The 20,819-nt window shown below is 45.9% G+C and overlaps 1 protein-coding gene across 16 annotated transcripts in view; it reads left to right on the plus strand.

Annotated features, from left to right (window-relative positions):
- The window catches only part of FNBP1 (formin binding protein 1), a 143,702-nt gene that overhangs the window by 114,657 nt on the left and 8,226 nt on the right, over positions 1-20,819 (plus strand). For 2 of the 16 annotated variants that reach the window (XM_059141397.1, XM_059141389.1), the window contains exons 9-16: positions 269-466; positions 1,412-1,594; positions 4,628-4,711; positions 7,286-7,300; positions 11,102-11,211; positions 18,080-18,212; positions 19,990-20,111; positions 20,399-20,538. In XM_059141397.1, coding sequence (XP_058997380.1) covers positions 269-466; positions 1,412-1,594; positions 4,628-4,711; positions 7,286-7,300; positions 11,102-11,211; positions 18,080-18,212; positions 19,990-20,111; positions 20,399-20,538 — 985 coding nt within the window. The remainder of the gene's footprint in view (positions 1-268; positions 467-1,411; positions 1,595-4,627; positions 4,712-7,285; positions 7,301-11,101; positions 11,212-18,079; positions 18,213-19,989; positions 20,112-20,398; positions 20,539-20,819) is intronic. The other 14 variants (XM_059141388.1, XM_059141390.1, XM_059141392.1 and 11 more) reach the window with 14 other exon arrangements.

Here is a 20,819-nt window from a genome sequence, read left to right on the forward strand (position 1 = left end):
GCTCAGCGGGGAGCCTGCTTCTCTCTCTGCCTCTGCCTGCCACCCTACCTGCTTGTGCTCTCTCTCTCTCTGACAAATAAATAAATAAAATCTTTAAAAAACTATCATTAGAAAAACTCTGTTACCAATCAATGTAGTTATAATTCTGTAGATAACTATAGAGATAAAGTTCTTTACGATAGCCTCTGTATGGGGCCATCATAATTCGTTGTGTAAAAAGTATTCGCACGTGTCTGAATGCATTTGTGTTTGATGGCTATAATTTCAGGATTCCCAACTGGTAATAGAAGCTTATAAGTCCGGGTTTGAGCCTCCCGGGGACATCGAATTTGAGGATTACACCCAGCCGATGAAACGCACTGTGTCGGATAACAGCCTCTCGAATTCCCGAGGAGAAGGCAAACCAGAGCTCAAGTTTGGTGGCAAATCCAAAGGAAAGCTATGGCCTTTCATCAAAAAAAATAAGGTACTGATGGTTGGACCCAGCGTGAAATGAATTTTATAAAGTGTGGTGATTGTCTCGGTTAGTCTTTAAAAAACAAAATCAAACCAAACTAAAGAATGTAAGCCTGTAGTTCACAGAATGCAAAAAAAGAGCTAGCGTGCTGTTTTATTTAAGAACCATGATTTCTCTTTGGTGGTGGTCCCTTTGCCATGGCCGTTTGTCTTATTTCGGATGCATTGCCACCTGACTCCTGCCATCCACACTAACACTGACCTCTACTGACCTCTTGGCCATCTCCCATCACGCCTTTCACCGCTAAGTCCACTAGCCGCCTGGTCCCCTCGGCTGGGAGAGGGGGTGCTGTGCGGGATTTCTCCTAACAGCTGATCAGCAGCTCTGATTCGAAATCGTGTCCATGGGTTAATAGCTTGGGTTTTGACTTCACGTTAACATGTGCCTCCATGAACATTTTGCGTTTTCTTTTGGTAGCGCGGTCGTAGGCGCGGGACAGCGCTGACCTGGGCGTCCCGTGTGGTCCAGGCACCCTTACTACGCTCTCCCGAGAATAACTGCATATTTAATTTCCCAAAGACTGTCTTGCTGTTTTGACAACTTTGGCATCTAAGGTCCTCTATGTTGTCCCATCCAGCTCTGGTGGTTTTAGGTGGTTTAGAAATCTTGACCCTTTTCTGGCCTTAACTGGTTGAGCGTAACTAACATAGTTTTGCATGGGAGAGCCTGCATGAGCTTCTGGTCGCAGATTTCTTGCTCTTCTTCCGTCGCTTTACTGACTAAAACCTCCACTTTTCGTCATGTTCTACATGTTTTCTTTTGGACCATGGCCTAAATATGTAATCGTTTGTGTTTTACTTGCTTTGGATTTCAAATATGATTTGATGCTTATTTTGTTTTGTGTCTTATCTTCTTGTTTCTGATTTTACTCTCACTGCTCCATCTTACATGTAGCTTATGTCCCTTTTAACATCCCCCCATCAGCCTCCCCCTCCCCCCCCTGCCTCTGCCTCACCCTCTGCTGTTCCCAACGGCCCCCAGTCTCCCAAGCAGCAAAAGGAACCCCTCTCCCATCGCTTCAACGAGTTCATGGTCTCCAAACCCAAAATCCACTGCTTCAGGAGCCTAAAGCGTGGGGTAAGTTCTGCTCTGGAATCCTGTCTCTTGTGCGCTCTGGGCGCATGTGTCGTTCTGCATGACTTATTTTGTTTGTGAATGAATCCATTGTGTTTTCCCGTAACACGGAACAGTAAGGACCTGGGCTTCACCGTAGCTAGAAAGAAGAACCCCAGCGGGGGAGGAGAGAAGTAAGAAGGAAGCAGAGTGGATAGAAAGAAGAAGAGAAAGCGAGCCGGCTGGCCCAGAGTCCTCTGGGTCTCGAGCACATTTCAGAAAGGCTTTCTCCACTTCCCTTTGAAAACATCTAAGTCATTAATGTTCTACCTTGATTTTACCCAAAAAGGAAGCTTAGATTCGGTTTCCAAAGCCAGCGACATCCGAGATGAGGAATTGGAAGTCACTGTAGATGCAGAAAACATTTGCTTGATGGTTGCTGAGAACAGCATGAGGGTCACAGAGCTGCTTCTGTCTGAGCTAAGCCTCAAGGTTCGAGGGGGAAATGTCCGAGGTTACGGTGGTTTCTTGAGCTGTGTTGGGGAACTTAGAAGATAGTGAGAAAACGTTGGCTGGAAGAGGCCTAAGGCCAGATTTATCGTTAGAGGTGGAGATAATAAGCAGCTGACATTTACTGAGCGCTGATGGGGGACCAGACTCTGTTCCATGGTTGTCTTTGACTGCCCTGTGAGCCTGGGCACTATGACATCCTTATTTTACTGGTAAGAAAACCGAGGCCCCAAAAGATGAGGTTAGGAAGAGGTGAAGTCAGATAGCGTGCTCGTCGTCCGAGGTGCTGTGACGTCCACACTCGGGGAGCATCCGCTAGGACAGGGTTGACTTGGTAATGGACATCCTCTCGTCTCAAGCTTGCCCGTTCGGTTAGGAACACCTGTGCCAGACGCACAGGGTTTTGTGCAGCTGATCCAGGAACCAAAAGGAGTTTCCCGTTTGGTTGCGAGGACAAAAGTGGAATAAAGTCATTTGGAGCCTCCCAAATAAACCGAACTGATCCGTGTAGTCAGAGCCATCCCCAGATCGAGGCGTGGCGGTCAGGAGTAAATGGACACGTGGACCCAGTAAGGTCTTTTATCCCAATCTGTGGGGGCTGCAAGGCAGTGGCTGTGGGACGTGTTCTCGTAGAAACATAATTTTTACTGTTCCCTTCCTTTGGGTAAAAAAGAGTATCGATGTATAATAGCTGGGACTAAAACGAGGGGTGGGACATATACTAAAATTGGAATGATACAGAGGAGATGAGCACAGATGACATGCAAATTCTCGAAGCATCCCGTATTTTTAAAATAAGTAAATAAGTAGAAAGAGGGACAACCCCCCCCCCCATTCTGTAAAGGATACAGATAGTCGGCGAAATTATCTCGTCTTAAGGTTGCCCAGCATATCAGGTTAAGAATTAGCAATGTAATTTCCTCAAGATTCCAAGAGAGCCGTTGTTAGAAGGCAGGGCGTAGCTTCGGAAGTGGGTGATGGACCGCGTTGAGCTCTATAATGAGATCCCAGTTCTGGGCTCGATCAGGCTGGCTTTGAAAACTCCCCTGCCATCCCACTTACTCCTGGAAGAATGTCCAGCATCTGGCCAGGGTGTTTTTGCAACACTTTAAAGTTTTATGTTAACTGTAAGTCAGTTAACCCATCTCTCGGCCACTTGCAAGACCTTTACCAAAGCACTCGTTTATTCTGTTTCTAGCAAGTACCTCTGCATGGTCTTTTGGAATCTCACGATGGAGTATGCGGAATATTTGTGATTGTTTACCGTTCGTTTCTGTGTCTGTGTCATTCCCTCAACACCACCACAGTGTGTTGGTTGCAAATGGTTTTCTGAATCTGTATTTCATGATGTTCTCTAAATGTTTGGGGAAAGACCAAAGAATGTCAGTAATCAATAAGTGTATGAGAAAGACGGCTAGGAAAAATATACCCCTTTAAAAAAGGGGGGGGGGGATGAGGAATGGGTTATTATGATGATTTAGAGGAAAATCCCTCTTTTAAAAATTGTAAATGAGCAAAATGAATTTTATTGCCTACACTTTAAATCTGTGCTCAACAAAAACTCGGTTAAAAAAAATTTTTTTTTTCTCCCTGCTTTGTTTTCCTGAGAGTTAACACACACGTTCTAGGATGTTCTAGAAGAATGAGTGAATAAATAGAAACATATTTCTGCTTCCTTCATTTTGGGTCAGCCTGTTCTCAGTGAGGGTCAGGTTGGAGGTCCCTTCCTTCAGGAAGTAGAAGTGAACAAAAAAGAAAGAAAAAAAAAAAAAAAGAAAAAGGAAATGCATCACAGAAGTAAAATTAGGAAGTTCAAAAATGAAAAATAAATCTGAAGTTTGGGGAAATAAATTTGATTTTAAAACAATCTCAACAGAGAAGGTACATAGATTATGGGGGCCTGTCATGAAAATAATACTGTCCTTCTGTTTCCTTTATACCTCATTTAGAACTTTAAGACTGTTGTGCCAAAGATAGGAAAAGTGACCTAGAATAACAGATCTGTGATTTTAACACATCTATTAATTTATTGTGTTTTGCAGCTTTCAGATCCAGATTTCAGTTTTTGTTCCTATTATCCGAATGTGTGACCCCTATGCAGACATTTCTTAGCATAGCTGATTTTGTGTCTAAATAATGAACCAGGATAAAATTTTTTTGTTGTTGTGAATCACCGGCATCTGTAAGAAAATCTTGTTTCATTGAACATTTCTAAAGTATGCCACCGAGCTTTCCTAACCATTTCTTCATCTTTACCTAAGACAAGGAAAAATGAAACCAGACAGTGTGGTCTCTGCTTGCAATTTACAAATGTAATTTTGTAGTCTTAAATTAAGATTTCTCTTTCTGGTCTCGACAAGGGCCTTCTAATTCTAAAATATGGGCCCATTTCCCCCCATGTGTTAGATTTCATGGCATGGAAAAAAATCCCATCGCAGTTGATCAAAAGGTTTGGAAAATCCTTACTGATTGTTTGTCAGATGTTACAATTTTATGGTCACTTTAATTTTATTCATTTTATCTTGTTCTCTTGCTGATTATTGGCAGACTCAGTCTTTCTGTTTTCACAAAGAACTCATGAAGAGGACGATAGGGAAACCCACGTATGCTTTTGAAGCTAGGGACTATGTTGTAAGTTGACCTGTGACGGCCAGGGCATTGAGTCATGGCTCAGGTACTAACCCCTCGGACAGCACCAAGACTGGGGACCCGGCAACGAAATTCTCCCCTGGGTGACCTGGACATGGGAAGAGCCAAGTTATTACTATAAAGTCAGCCCCAAGTTACTTCATCTGGAAAGCTCGGGCGGGAAAAAGGAACCAACTTCCCAAGAACAACCAGGCTTCCCCAAAACGGCAGTGGACGGAGCTTGGCTCTGCCCGCTCTTCGCCGATCGTGACTGCCGTCTGAGAAGATGTCCACGGGTGTGATTCTAGGGCAGAATCTCACCCATAACCACAGCCGCAGAGCGTGGTCCCAGGAGGACATTCTTACAGACGGCGGTCGTGTAGATCGTGCGAGGACACCCCCCCCCCCGCCCCGTGTGAAAGAGATGGATCCGTAAGGGGGTCATGCTGTGAAGCTTGGGGAACCAAAACAATCATCGGGGCGTGGGCGAGGTCACAAAATAGTCCCGTGACTTTCCACGGACCATAATTCAACCGTTACTTCTGTACTTATTTTCAGTGTCCCCTTTCTTCGTACTTGAGGTTCGTACCTGTGGCCGTGCAGTAACACATGGACCCGCTGGCTCTGTGTCCCCTCATGTGTTATTGACATGTGTGGCTCCCAAGGCTCCATACTTGTTGCCTGAAACTGACCGCTTTCTAGTTCCTCGGATGTCTCGCGGTGCACCTAATGCAGTCTTTGCAAGTATTTTCTCAAAGGCTTCGGTTTCCCATGTTAAATGATCTAACTGGCTGGCTTACAGCTTAAGATGGAAAACCGGTGTCTGATCGTTATGAGGATACCACACCCCGTGATGGTGCTTCTTGTAGAGGGCCCATCACTGTCCACTTCAGAAGACGGCGTTTGGCTCAAAAATCCGGGATTTCCTATGGGTACTCAGATTTATTTTCGATCCTAATGACTCGTTTTTATTATGAAGTGGTAATCATTCCTGTGCTGTTAGTTTCGATGTTAGAATTCTTCTTTTGGAATGCTTAAGAAAGAACATATAATTGATATGCTCATGTAAGTAACGGAAGTAGCCGAAGAGAGAACAGGTAGTGTATGTACAGAGTTCAAGTGTCAGGTGTTCGAATTTGCCACGTTTAGACGATCCTGGGTGAGAAAACATTTGTAGGGGGTAACGTGCTTTGCCGGGGAGATATTTGCCAAGTTTTCCGCTGTGCACCCTGAGTGTTGTCTGTAAAGAACTCAAGATGTGATCAGCCGATCTGTGCTAAGGCTCACAGGAGGGGCCACAGGGAGAGTCAGGAGCACGCCTGTACCTGCTGCCTCGTTCTCCCAAAAGTTTTGTCTTTTCCCCCATAGGGGCGATTTCTTTCAAAGCTTAATGCCTATTTGAAAAGAAGTGTCCATTTTTAGTTCATCTTAAGAATAAGATTTTTTAAACCTGGTTAAGGAATTTTTTAACGCCCTGCACTCCCAATTTAAAATCAAAGGGCTCGTTCTTTGGTCCTTGGTCTCCAACATATTTTTGATCCTACTGCAGCTGCCTGAGCTTTTAGAATTGACAACAGCTAAGTTAAAATGCACCATGCTCTCAAAACACTGCTTCCCGGCCATAGAGTATATCTCACCTGTTAACGAAGAGCCAAATGTTTCTTTCTTTCTTTCTTTTTTTTTTTTTTAATAATTTGGAGATGCCCTTTAATCTGTTTTGTGTCCAGTAATTACTCTACCTTTGCTAATCTCCAGGCCCAACAAAATTGCACCTGCTGCCTCCTGATAATGGTCAGGAAATGCAGAGCAAGGAGTGCCCCTCAGTAGTTGAGATAACTGGGTGTTTCCTAACAGTAACTCTCAGGGCAGCTACTCCCGTTAGCTTTCCAGGTGCTTTGTAACCCCCGTGGGTAGGGCTCAGAGTGCATGTGAGCCTCTGAACACACCTTCCACAGTGCGGGGGTTGGTAAGCAATGCAAGGGCATCGTCCTGCCTCCGGCCTGGTGCAGAAAGGCTTTCTGGATCCCGCAGATGGTTTCCTGGAGCAACTTCCAGCCCCCGGTTACCCGTTCACCCACTCAAGAGTTTGCCTTTGTGTCTTTGAGAAATGACAGTCTTCACGTTTATTAGAGTTCTTAAGATAAATAAATACGTTACTTACTGCGGAAGTCACTGCTCTTCAGCTCCCCCCTGTGAGTAAAACTTTCCATGTGAAATGTGGTGAACAAAAGCCTGTGTGATTATTTTTGTCTTTTATTATCAGCATGTGTCACCAACTGCAAACTTATTTCAGCTTATAACCAGACCGATGTGACCCACACAGAACTGTGAACAGAACCTCTCCTTTTCTATCTTTATTTTTTTGCTCTGGCAACGTGGCAGCGAAAGGAAGGTTTTGGCAGGGGCCAGACCCTCTTGTGAACGTTTGCACAGATCCACTGCAAGTCATTTTCACAAGCGACAGGTGAATTTATGTGTTATGTTAATACGGTGCAACTGACCGAATTCCTCTTCTTCTGATGTGTTGTCTCTCTCTCTCTTTTTTTCCCCTGTTACCTCTTCAATTTTTACATGAAGCTTTCTCTCAAGCTGGTAAGCACAATTATTCTATGCATGTCCCAAATCTAATCAGGTTTTTTGGGTGTATGTTTCTGTTGCGTATGCTTTCGTTGGTGTTTCTTCAGTAGAGCTGTGCAATCCAAAGGTCCAAAATCCACTAGGGGCGATCTTAATCTTTTCAAGTTGCTAAGAAAATTAACGCTTAACTCATGATTTGGTCTCCTTTCTTACTGGGGCCTTAAGAGGATGGCAGATATTAATAAACTTTATTTAAAATGTGACCAGAAATACACATATTTGATATTGGGGAGTTTATTTATGGATCATTTGGAGTAAAAGTAAATTTAACAGCTAAAGATGTTCTCCCTGGGAGCCACAGAAGTAGGTGAAAAGCACAGTGAGCCCGAAGGAGACGGGCAGGAATGGTGCCAGTCTCAAACTCAGTTCCAATGCAGCCTGGGAGAATTACAACCCATGGGATCTTTAAGTCGCTATATAAATATGTGGGTTCCTTATGCATAGCTGATTTAAGAAATCACAAGATGACTTTATGGACAGTGAATTTAGTAAATTCTAAAATAATTTACTTAGTGTCTTGTGTTGTTCCTACCTAATCGCATAGCCCTAGTAAACAGACTAATCATTAAATTTATTAAAAGAAACTTTTAACTCTGTAACCCCTAACTGTATGTCAGAGTTACATAGTATTCTAAGTTACATAGTATTCTAAACACCACAGCTGAGAATGTCTTAAAATTATGGACAATGATACACTGTAACAATTCACCCAGGAATAAGGTCAACTACTTTATGCATTGCTGTTGATGATGCAGGATAAGAGTTTCTGGTGGTCCTTATCTACACATTTGTGTGTTTGTACATGGATACATATACATGTGGATTTCCAGAATTTTTTCAACCTGACTCAGTATTTGGCAACCAGCCCAACCCCAGAGAAAACGAATATCTTGTTAAATGGAACATATCTTAGACTGTGAAATAAAATCCCCAGACGAGTCCTTAATTAAGGTCTCTACGAGAAGGAAAACACTCTAAATGTTTCAATGAACTGAGTTGGGCAGCAGCATGGATTTGGGAGGAACTGGGTGAATTAAGTAGGAGTCTCTCAGGTACTGGGGTTTCTTCCTTGCCCTGTCTGTATTTCTTCTTTTGCTGAAGCGCTGGAAGCAAAAGATAACAGTATTAATAAAATTGGGCAGTCTTTCTGCCTGAAATAGAAATCATTTGACCAAGCTGGTATGGAACTGTTGCTTTTTACCATTACTTGGAAGCCAGTAAAGAAGGGAAGTGTTGCCCAAAGATGCCTGGAGTGAAAAAGGTGTGAACTCCAAAGAAGCCGCTTACACTTCTTGTGCTTGTAGCTTGTGCTCCTGTGGGGAGAGGCACAGAGCAAACGTTTGATTCCAGAAGTGTGGAAAACAAGGTCCTTCCAGAGCAGCAGCCACTTAAAATATCCCCCCACACGTTGACCCATCTTGCAAAACCAGTGCCACCCATGGGGCCAGTCTGTTTCCAGACTGGACCACAACAAAGATTTCAGAAAGTCTACTCTGAGTCAAAGCTGGAAATATAAATTCCTTCATTGCAAAACGAATCCTAGGTCAGAGTATTGCTTAAAGTCATCCAAGACTTAATGGCCTTTCAAGGTACTTCCAGACACCTAACACTCCTTCAGATCTAGAAGAAGCCGTGACCTCAGCCTCCAAGGGCAATGCAGTTTGTCTGAGGCACAGTTCATGAGATTAGTTTCTAAATAACAATACAGAAACATAGAATACCTATCGAAAGGGACCTAACTTATTCCTTTAGTTAGTTAGTTAGTTCTCGTAAGTAATTGAAGTTACAAATTTTTTGCTGTGTAAGGAATCTGTTTATAAGTCACAAGTGTTTATACACCCCTGCAAACCTTACACATGCTCACAGTCTACCCCTGAAACCCGTATGCTGGCCATCCATCACACAAGCCTATTCAAATGTTTGTTAATTAAAATCCAATAAAAATGTAGAATTCAGTTCCATGGTCGTCCTGGCCACATTTCAAAGGCTCAGTAGCCGTGTGTGGCCGCCGTATTCACGAGCGCAGAGATGAGAACTTTTCCATTCTTTGTAGGAAAAATTCTTTGGGACTCTTAGCCCGCATTTCAGCTTAGTAACTATTAATGAATTCACATTGGCACCCTCCCTGCCTTTCCTGGCTTCCGAAGCAGCACGCCTTTTGTTTTATGGCATTCCAGCCCTGAAAACAAAACAAAACAAAACAATCCCCTCAATTTTAGAAAACACTCTGATGTGATTTAAGTAACCTCAGCAGGAAGAGAAGGTGTTGTGCTTTTGGGCTCGGTGCTGGAGCTGAGCAAAGTGAAAAGCACACGATTCAGGTTGCACGTGTTCCAACCCGAGAATCGCCCGGGGCCGGAAACAAGCAGCCTGATTGATTTCTGTGCTGAAAGATGAGTTTGGGTCATTTTCGCTTTACAGGCAACTGACCTTGCTTGGCTTGCCATGACGGACTAGCCACTTGTGTTCTGGTTTCACTCCTCTCTCTCTCTAACACACGCGGGCACGCGCACACACACACACGAGTCTAAACATCAGCCGGAAGGTGTGCGCGTGGCCTTGCGGTAAGCGCGGTTGCATCGCACCTCCCGGCACAGCAGCCCTGGCGCTCGGTCCCAAGCAGCCAGGGAGCCGGGGTCACCAGCACCATGTCAGCTGCTTTGGCCAATTCAGCTCGATTTTGGAATTACATTCCCCGGGTCCTCTCCTTTCCACCCCCGCGCCCCAGCCAGCCTGTTTCATTGGCTCTAAAGTAAAATCTCTTGTTAAATTTCTTGGCTTATCCCTGGCGATTGAATCCATTTCTCTTTGTTTATGAAAATCCCTTCATGGAATCAAAGGCACTTGATCCCCCAACAGCTCTAGCCGAAGCTCCTGACTCGTAAGCACCTGGAAGAGTCTGGAAGCTCGCTGTTGGGGTTTTCTACTGAGACCGTACGCACCGAGGAAAGATCCTAATTGTTTCTGAAAGGGGTTCCAGATATCAAAACAGGCTCCTTCTGCTGGATTGGAAACAGCTGGCATGGCTTTCGGATGCTGGGGAGTTGGTGTGGAGGTCCGGGAGCCCGTTCTATGTGGATTTTCTGAGGTCACCCTACAGATGTCAGAAAGGAGTGACCCGACTTTCAGAGGCAGCAGAGGGGAGCGTGCAGGGGGTGGGGGGGGGAGGGGGGAGGATAGATGTTTTAGTGACCCTTCCCCCCACATACCTGAGGGACCAGACGTCCCATCTGTCCCTTGGTGGGGATGGAAACTTTGGGCCTCAGCCTGTGTGGGGAATTGGGAAGAAAGACCCCGGATAGGGAGTAAAGCGGGGCGTTCAACACGAGACCGTGGAAGGGGGGCACTTGTCCCTGTGCGGTAGGAAAGGAGCAGACACCTCAGATGTCCTTCACGCTCCAGCGCTGCCGCCAACACTGACGGGCAAGGGAAGGCTCTGCCTCAGAGTGTGGTCTTCCTCGAGTCTTGGGGGGGCCGGAATTTCTTCTGCCCCTCCCCGTCTGCAGCCTTGCTGCTTGCCTTGGCCGAGGTGGTTGGGCAAGCAGACCTGGACCCCGAGCCGGTGTGTGGGACTTCTCTGCAGTTTGCATGCATCGATCTTACGTCTCAGCTGGGTGTCCTGGGAAAGAGCTTCCCTCTTGGTCATGAAAACACACGCGGACCTCGGCACCCCCGGTGTCTGGGGGCTGCGTCGTGCAGGCGTCCTGTGTCTGTCCTCAGGGACGAGCGTGGGCTCATGCCTGTTTGTGTCCGCAGGGTGCGACGCCTGAGGATTTCAGCAACCTCCCGCCGGAGCAGAGAAGGAAGAAGCTGCAGCAGAAAGTCGATGAATTAAATAAAGAAATTCAGAAGGAGATGGATCAGAGGTAGCGTGGAGCGACGCGACTTATTACGAGATTCGGGTTTAGTGTGAAAGATGGGAAATCCCAGATTAGCTTCAAGAAGAGTGAGGATTTCAGTGGTGTGGGGTTTTGTTGTTGTTGTTTGTTTCTTTCACGGAAGGTCTACCGGATGGCTTCATTGCAGAGCGGGAGAATTCTTTTAACAAATAGGTTTTACTCTGAGTTTGGGGAACAAAATACATTTGGTTATCTGGTTTTTTTCTTCCTCTGTATTTCCATACTTGTTTTTTTTTTTCCAATTTTTATATCTTTTTAAGTTTTAAATTTTATTTCCAGGACAGTTAACATCCAGTGCTCTGTGAGTTTCAGGTGGACGCTACGGTGACCCAGCATTTCTGTGCATGACTCGGGGCTCATCGCGATAAGCGTCTCCTTCTTCCCATTCAGCTGTTCTGCCCATCCCCCACCCTCTTTTCTTTTAATTACAAGTATGTACAAATGAGGAAGAGGAGCGTGGCGTGAGTCCCACCCCCCTCCCTTGCCCCACATTCTAGTTTTGGGTCTAAAATAACCTTGTCTTCCTATTTGAGGATAAGTGACAGCCTTCCCAGAGGTTCTCACGTCTCTGTACCTTGTTGTAGAGCCTACTGATAGTGTCTAGAAAACAAATCACGTTATATCTTATTACACACACCACCAGCCGCCCGCGGGGTGTGATGTTTTCCCATTCTTGAGAAGCTCCTGTGTCAGAATCCCATGGCTGGGGTTCCCCGTTTTCTGAGCCGTTCTGTGAGTTTGACCCCAGGATGTTGTATATGCAAAAAATAAGACGAAAAGAGTTGATAATCTCTTCATTTGCGCTTCCCTCCCCACATTTGTAGCCCGTAGGTCTTTGCTGTCACTTAGGGGCTACTTGCTAGTGATCCTGATGGAAAAACCACTTTCTTTATTGTCTCTCACCTTATAAATTCTCACTGAGTGAATCGGGGAATCATTCATCTATTTGAGATTTTCTAAAAGATAACTTGAGGTTTTGTGGCCTGTAAACAGGCCAGAGAGGGATTCTACATAAATTTCATTGTGGCAAAGCTGGAGTTAAAATTTGGTAATGCGAAAAAGTAAAATAAAATAAATAAAATAAAATTTGGTCATGCAAAAAGCCAACAAACAAAATCGATTAGGCAGTAGTACAGTCTAGTGTGAAAGTGGTAGTTTTATTTATTTATTTTTTAAGATTTTATTTATTGATTTGACAGAGATCACAAGTAGGCAGAGAGGCAGGCAGAGAGAGAGAGAGAGAGGGAAGCAGGCTCCCCGCTGAGAAAAGAGCCTGATGGGGGCTTGATCCCAGGACCCTGAGATCATGACCGGAGCTGAAGGCAGAGTCTTTAACCTACTGAGCCACCCAGGCACCCCATGAAAGTGGTAGTTTTAGTACAAAAAAGTAGTTGTTTACTGCTGGTAGAACAACTTCTGAAAAATGGGTGGTTTTATGTATTTGTTTATTTTATTTATATTTGTAATGTTTTTTAGACAGAGCAAGAGAGATCACGGGGTAGGTAGAGGGTCGGGGGCACAGGGGAGCAGAGGAAGAGAGAGAATCTCAAGCAGACTCCCCTCCAGCTCAGAGCCCTGATGTGGCTCCCACGACCCTGAGATCATGGCCTGAGCCGAAATCAAGTGGGACGCTCAACCAACTGAGCACCCCCCAGGCGCCCAAAATGGGTGGTTTTATGGACACTGTTACTGTGCATAACAAATAGCAGCACAGATAATTAACTTTGTTGTGTGTTAGAAATACACCTCATGAGGGATGCCTGGGTGGCTCAGTTGGTTGGACGACTGCCTTCGGCTCAGGTCATGATCCTGGAGTCTCGGGATCGAGTCCCGCATCGGGCTCCCAGCTCCACGGGGAGTCTGCTTCTCTCTCTGACCTTCTCCTCGCTCATGCTCTCTCTCACTGTCTCTCTCTCAAGTAAATAAATAAAATCTTTAAAAAAAAAAAAAAGGAAATATACCTCATGAGATGAAAGTTTTCTTTATCCTTTTTATTACACGCAGAACCAAATATAAAAAGGGTCCTGCATGTATCAACCCGTTACACCTCGGCCTGTGGAATAACTGAGCAGTTATATTCCGTACTGGAGTGAGAAGTTCTGACTCAGGTATTTGAAATGACATTGTAGAAGGTCATGGACACTGTTGTCCAAGAATTAGGTAGAAAACTTTCTCTGCCACTTGGGTTGTGGCCATAGAAGCTGGTTAACCTTTTAACGCTCACAGCGGCCTTGCTGGTAAGAAGGCCAGTGCCAGGGGCGCTGGATGGCTCAGTGGGTTAAGCCTCTGCCTTTGGCTCAGGTCATGATCTCAGGTCCTGGGATCGAGCCCCGTTCTAGCTCAGCAGGGAGCCGGCTTCCCCCTCTCTCTCTGCCTGCCTCTCTGCCTACTTGTGATCTCTCTCTCTCTCTTTCTCTGTCAAGTAAATAAATAAAATCTTACCAAAAAAAAAAAAAAAAAGTCCAGTGCCATTTAACGGTTTACTAGATGACTATTTATTGAGCATTTACTGTGTGCAAGGAAATATCCTAGACCCTGGGAATAAAACGATGAACAAAACACATGAAAACATCTGCTCTCACGCAACTTATGTCTTGTCCAAGAGGAACAAGGCAGGAGTCATCAAAGCACGAAGCATGAGGGTAGATTTAAAATACCCTGGGGTTCAGGGGCACCTGACTGATTCAGAGGAGTGTGTGACTCTTGATCTTGGGGTCGTGGGTTCAAGCCCCATGTGGGGTGTAGAGATTACTTAAATAAATAAAACTTAAAAAAATTTTTTTTAATACCCTGGGTTCAAACCTGGTTCCACCTATTTCTTTTTCTTTTTTTTTTTTTAAAGATTTTATTTATTTATTTGACAGACAGAGATCACAAGTAGGCAGGGTGGGAAACAGGCTCCCTGCTGAGCAGAGAGCCCGATGCAGTACTCGATCCCAGGACCCTGAGATCATGACCTGAGCCTAAGGCAGAAGCTTTAACCCACTGAGCCACCCAGGCGCCCCTGGACAAGCTTCTTAACCTCTTCTTGATCTTAACCTCTTAACCTTACCTCTGTTTCCTCATCTTGAAAAGGAAGTTAATAGGATTAAATGTGTCGGTATATGGAAGGTACTTGGACCAATGCCTGGCACATAGAATCTGTAAAATAAAATGAGTATGTTCAGTGTCAACAGACTACATGTCCCAATTAGATTTTCAGACTAGACAAAGCTACAACAACCCCAAATCCACAGCCTATAAAAGGCACAGCTAACTCATAAGGTATTAAAAAAAAAAAAAGCAAAAAAAAAAAAACAAAACACCCCAACATACAGGTATAGAAAGGTTGAAAATAAGAGAATGGAAAAAGGTACTGGTTGACCAGTGCCAGCCAGAAGATGACTGACTTTCAGGCCAAAAAAACCCCTCAAACTATTCAGCTTAGGAAGGTCAACTTCGTAACATTAAATTGAATTAAAACATTAAATGTTTCAAGGAACAAACAGTTCAGTTTAAAGCTGTAGGACTGTACAATCTTAAAACATAGAAAAGGTTATACTGTTAACCCTTTGACATGAGTATGTACAAGAAATACAAACATGTCGTTGGAAGAGATTTTTTTTTTTTTAAGATTTTTTATTTATCTGACAGAGATCACAAGTAGGCAGAGAGGCAGGCAGAGAGAGAGGAGGAAGCAGGCTCCCTGCAGAGCAGAGAGCCAGATGTGGGGCTCGATCCCAGGACCCTGGGATCATGACCCGAGCCGAAGGCAGAGGCTTAACCCACTGAGCCACCCAGGTGCCCCGTTGGAAGAGATTTTTAATGCAGTTCTCTGAGTGACTGGTAGAACAGATTAACAGATTCAGGATAGAATTTTTTTTTTTAAATTTTAAATCTTTTTATTAACATATAATGTATTATTTGCCCTAGGGGTACAGGTCTGTGAATTGCCAGGTTTACACACTTCACAGCACCCACCATAGCACATACCCTCTCTAATGTCCATAACCCCACCACCCTCTCCTGACCCACCCTGGCAACCCTCAGTTTGTTTTGTGAGATTAAATCTCTTATGGTTTGTCTCCCTCCTGATCCCATCTTGTTTCATTTTTTCCTTCCCTACCCCCCAAACCTCACATGTTGCCTCTCAAATTCATCATACCAGAGAGATTATATGATAATTTTCTTTCTCTGATTGACTTATTTCAGTCAGCATAATACCCTGTCGTTCGTCCATGGTGTTACAAACGGCAAGATTTCATTTCTTTTGATGGCTGCATAGTATTCCGTTGTATATATAGACCCCATCTTCTTTATCCATTCATCTGTCGGTGGACATCTAGGTTCTTTCCATAGTTTGGCTATTGTGGACATTGCTGCTATAAACATTTGGGTGCATGTGCCCCCTCGAATCACTACATTTGTATCTTTTGGGTAAATACCCAGTAGTGCAATTGCTGGGTCATAGGGCAGCTCTATTTTCAACTCTTTTGAGGAACCTCCATGCTCTTTTCCAGAGTGGCTGCACCAGCTTGCATTCCCATCAACAGTGTGGGAGGGTTCCCCTTTCTCTGCATCCTTGCCAGCATCTGTCGCTTCCAGGACAGAATACTTAAATAATATAATTGACAAAATTGACCTCAGACATGTCTATCCAATAATTTCATGGTGCACATTCTTTTCAAGCACACATAGAACATTTCTAACAACCTGAGCATATCCTGTTTTCACAAAGCAGATCTCAACAAACATCCAAGGCTGGACACCATTCAAGGTGTGTTCTCCGAAGCCTGCAGTGAAGTTGGGTACCAATAACAAACATTGAGAAACTAAGAAATGTAGCTCTAGATAACTCAGAAGACTAAAGAAGAAATCATGAGACACATTGGAAACATAGACCTGTACCCCTGAAACAAATAATACATTATATGTTTAAAAGAAGAAAAAAAGAAAAAGAAATACACTGAAAGCGCGATTAAAAAAAAAAAAAGATTGGGAAATATCGGAGCAGAGCTGAACCTGAACCCATATTCCACGCACCACTGGGCTGTCACTGAGGCAACACTCACAAAGGGAACTTTATAGCTTTCCATATGTATTAAAAACAAAAAACACTAAGCATCAGTGAGCTGAGTGTCTATCACAGGAAGTTAGAAAAAGCACAGCAGATTGAACCCAAGAAAACAGAAGCAAGAAAAGAGTATAAATTAATGACACAGAAAAACATACACACTCAACAAAAAGGATCAGCAAATCCAAAAGTTGGTTCCTTGAAAAGACGAATAAAGTTAAACATCTATGGAGACCTATGAGGAGAGACAGGAGTTGGAGAATCAGAGGTAATGAATCTCGACAAGTCTTTGGAAACGTTTTGCTGAGAGATGGGGCAGTAGCTGGAGGTGTAGCCATAAGGTCAAGAAAGGAATTTGGTGGGGCGCCTGGGGGGCTCAGTGGGTTAAAACCTCTGCCTTCTGCTCAGGTCATGATCTCAGGGTCCTGGGATGGAGCCCCGCATCGGGTTCTCTGCTCAGCAGGGAGCCTGCTTCCTCCTCTCTCTCTCTGTCTGCCTCTCTGCCTACTTGTGATCTTGTCAAATAAATAAATAAAAATTTTTTTTAAAAAAGGAAGGAAGGAATTTGGTAAAGGCGGACATTACAGTTTGTTTGTTGTAAGAGCATTTATTCATCTCAGATACTTACTGAGCATCTGCTGTGTGCCCCGTAGTGCCCCACCCCGGGGAGATACCAAGTTAACAAAAGAGCTTGAGCCCATAGAGCTTCCTTCCAGAGCTTCCATTGAAGTAGGAAGAGACCGAGGATGAACAGTAATAAGCGTAATAACAAACGTATGGAGTTGGAAAGGGACTCACGTGGTGGGAAAGAAGGAAGGGGAGCGGAGTCAGGGGGCAGGGAGTGCAGGGGAGATGTGCAGAGGGGAAGCGGAGGGGGCGGGGGATACCCACAAAGGAGCAGCGGGCTGGGCTGGGCGGGCTCAGATGCAAGGGGGCGGGCCCAGGCCCGATGGGGACTTTGGGAAATTTTCCTCCTGTTATTTCTATAGTTTCAGTTAAACTATTTCCCATGACTCTAACTGGGTTTGCTTCATTGGTCCTATGTTGTATAACAGGTCCCTTTTACTGAAGCTCATTAAAGTTGGCCCCTTACCACCTGCAGAGTCATTTGCTCTAAACTTTGAACATCTCCGAACCCTACCGAACCCTATGGAGCCAGAATTCAAAATTAATAGAGCCTTTTGGTCCCAGAGATAGCCCCAGGCATGGTGGCCACACGCCTGGAGGGATTATCCGTTCAGGCCGCTGCGGGCCACTGCCCTCCGGGTTCAGGAAGGGCGTGGGGCCTGGCGATGGGTTGCCTTGAGGCTCGGTTGCCCGCTGTCATGGACACCAACTGTGGGTTTGGCTTCTTAATAGTTAAAAGAGTGTGTCATAAAATTTCCCAAGCAGTTAACTGTGCTCCTGCACGAGGGGAACGCCTGGGAGCCTGTGGGACCCAGAGTGCCACTGGAGCTCTGTTTCCGTCGTTGGGGGCGAAGGCGGGGGCGAAGGCAGGGACGTGACTGATTTGTTTCTCAATCTCAGAGGGCAGTGGGAGGTACCAGATACCATTCAGAAAAGGCAACCGAAGTTTTAATACCCGTCTCTGGATTATACAGACCTCGGGAGCAGAATTCTCACGGAGTTTTAGGATGAAAGCAGCTCCGAGGACTCCCCTCCGACCTGCGCCGTGATGCCATCATCCCGTGTGCCGGCTCGTGCGGCGTGCGGCGTGGTAGGAGAAGACACTTGGCGGATGACCTTGACCTTTACTGTGTCTTGCTCCCTCTTTCTTTCCAGAGATGCCATCACAAAAATGAAAGATGTTTACCTAAAGAATCCTCAGATGGGAGACCCTGCCAGTCTGGATCACAAATTAACCGAAGTGAGCCAAAATATAGAAAAACTGCGACTAGAAGCCCAGAAATTTGAGGTATGGAAACGCTGTGCGTGAAAAGCCCTGTTGGAAGAAAAAGAAACCGCGGAAAGGCTGGGTGTCGTGCTGGGTTCATGCCGTAGCACACCAGCGATTCGCGAAGACATGGCGAGTCATGATAAAAGGAAGAGTGGTCACACCCCCTGCTGTTCTGCCCCTCGGCACGCCTTCGGCCCAGGACTCCCCTAAACCCAGCACTGATCAATGTATTTGTACGCCTTGTCCTTTGTGCTTGGCTTGGTCGGTCCTGTTCCAACCCCTGACGATGAAGGGGACAGCTGTGTGTGGGCTGTCGTGAATCCAGAAGTTAAAAAAAATCAAGTCAGATACATTACGGTTCTTCCAAAGAACCCATTATCAAAAGGTTATAGAGGTGACAACCGCTGAGAGACACCAGTTAGAAATGAGTAGGAAAGATAAATACTACAGTTTTTTTTTTTATTTAAATTTAAATCTTTAAATTTATTTGAGAGACAGAGATCACAAGCAGACAGAGAGGCAGGCAGAGTGAGAGAGAGAGGAGGAAGCAGGCTCTGCAGAGAGCCTGACGCCTGTCTTGATCCCAGGACCCTGGGATCATGACCCGAGCGGAAGGCAGAGGCTTTAATCCACTGAGCCACCCAGGCGTCCAAATACTATAGTTTTTAAGGAGGGAGAGAGAGCACTCAAGAGCGATGGGCAGAAAGCTGCTTTTACCCACAAATTTTGAGGCTACAGAACATTGAAAAATAGAGCAGTGACTGATTGTGCCAGTCGGAATCGGTTGCTTCTAGCAACGAAGGGTCAGATACGGCTTTTTAAGACTCTTCCTGGCATCCGCCAATTAGTTAGAGGGTTTAGAACCTCGAAATGTCCTTTCCTGGTCATTTTTCTCCTCTGGCCTTTTCTTTCGACACAATTTTAAATGTTGCCCAAGATAAGTTTATCTTTTATCTTAATTTGATTTCTTGGAAACGCATTTCTTTACCCTTAAAAAGAGAGACTCACTCCTCAAAACAAAAGGTGCGGGACGCCTGGGTGGCTCAGTTGGTTAAGCAGCTGTCTTCGGCTCAGGTCATGATCCCAGCGCCCTGGGATCGAGTCCCACATCGGGCTCCTTGCTCCGCAGGGAGCCTGCTTCTCCCTCTGACCCTGCCTGCCACTCTGTCTGCCTGTGCTCGCTCTCGCTCGCTCTCTCTGACAAATAAATAAAATCTTTAAAAAAAAAAAAAAAAAAAAAAAAGGTGCACATAGATTTCACACTGAGTCTCTGCTCCAGTGGGACAGGAGCCCCTTCTCCAGCGGGAGCTCACGGTCACAGAATTTTGGAGCCAGAAGGAACCAGAAGCGACTTACCTGATCTCACACAGCTGTTTTTAAAAGCCCAAGAGTAGTGGGGCACCTGCGTGGCTCAGTCATTAAGCTCCCAATGCTTGATCTCAGCTCAGGTCTTGATCTCACGGTTGGGAATTCAGGCTCTGCACTGAGCTCCACACTGAGCATGGAGCCTACCAAAAAAAAAAAAAAAAGCCCAAGATTGTAACACAGTCCAGGGCTCTTTCTGCCACACTGTGACAGTGGCCTATGCCCGCTTGCTTCTACTTCTCCAGCGTGAGATGCACTGGGAGCCGTTGCGTGTGGGCACTTGGTATAGCTGCATGCAGAGACACAGGGGACCCCCCCCCCAAGCGTGTGGCCCTTCTTGATCAGCCTCAGGGACCATCGAGCCCCCTGAATCTGGGGACTCTTGGGTCGGACCCTCAGCTGAGCTGTCTCTGGTGGCTTCTGCTTGCAGGCCTGGCTGGCGGAGGTGGAGGGCAGGCTGCCGGCCCGCAGCGAGCAGGCCCGCCGGCAGAGTGGAATGTTCGACGCCCAGAACCCGGCCACGGTCAACAGCTGCGCCCAGGACCGCGAGAGGTACAGTATCTGTGCCGCGCCTGCCGTCCAGCGGGGGCAGATTTGCTTTGTGTCCATGTTGCAGTTCTGGAGTCTAGAAACGAGCAGAGGCACTTGCTCCGTATACCAAGGAGCCCGAGATGCCAGACCTGCCCTTTCCCCGCGGCGTGGGTCCCTCGGCCCGCATGGGGTGGCAATGGAGCATGCAGGGCGACCCGAGATGGCCTTGGTGGCAGCGGTCGGGGGGGCAGGGGGCGAGCACTTCGCTGGGCAGTCGCTATAGTTGCTGCGTGGTTTCCTCTCTTGAGCAGCCCGGATGGCAGTTACACGGAGGAGCAGAGTCAGGAGGGTGAGGGGAAGGTGCTGGCCACGGACTTCGACGACGAGTTTGACGAGGAAGAGCCCCTGCCCGCCATCGGGACCTGCAAAGCCCTCTACACATTCGAAGGTGACCCACGTCCGCCTGGTTCCCCTGTTGTGCACACTGTCCCGTCTGCTGTGACTAGACCTTCTTCCGAAGCCTTCCGGATCTTTCTCGGTTGTTTTACCCTGTGTTCCGCTCACCATCATCACCAGTATTTGGTTCAAGGCTGCATGTTTTGCCCGTTGGTCCACCCGATGGAACAGCGTTCATGCAGCTTACTTGCAGCAGATAGTGTGGAATACTGATGATTTTTTTAAAAAGATTTTATTTATTTGACAGAGAGATCACAAGTAGGCAGACAGGCA

Source organism: Mustela lutreola, chromosome 12 (genome assembly GCF_030435805.1).
Source record: "Mustela lutreola isolate mMusLut2 chromosome 12, mMusLut2.pri, whole genome shotgun sequence".
Classification (NCBI taxonomy): Eukaryota; Metazoa; Chordata; class Mammalia; order Carnivora; family Mustelidae; genus Mustela; species Mustela lutreola.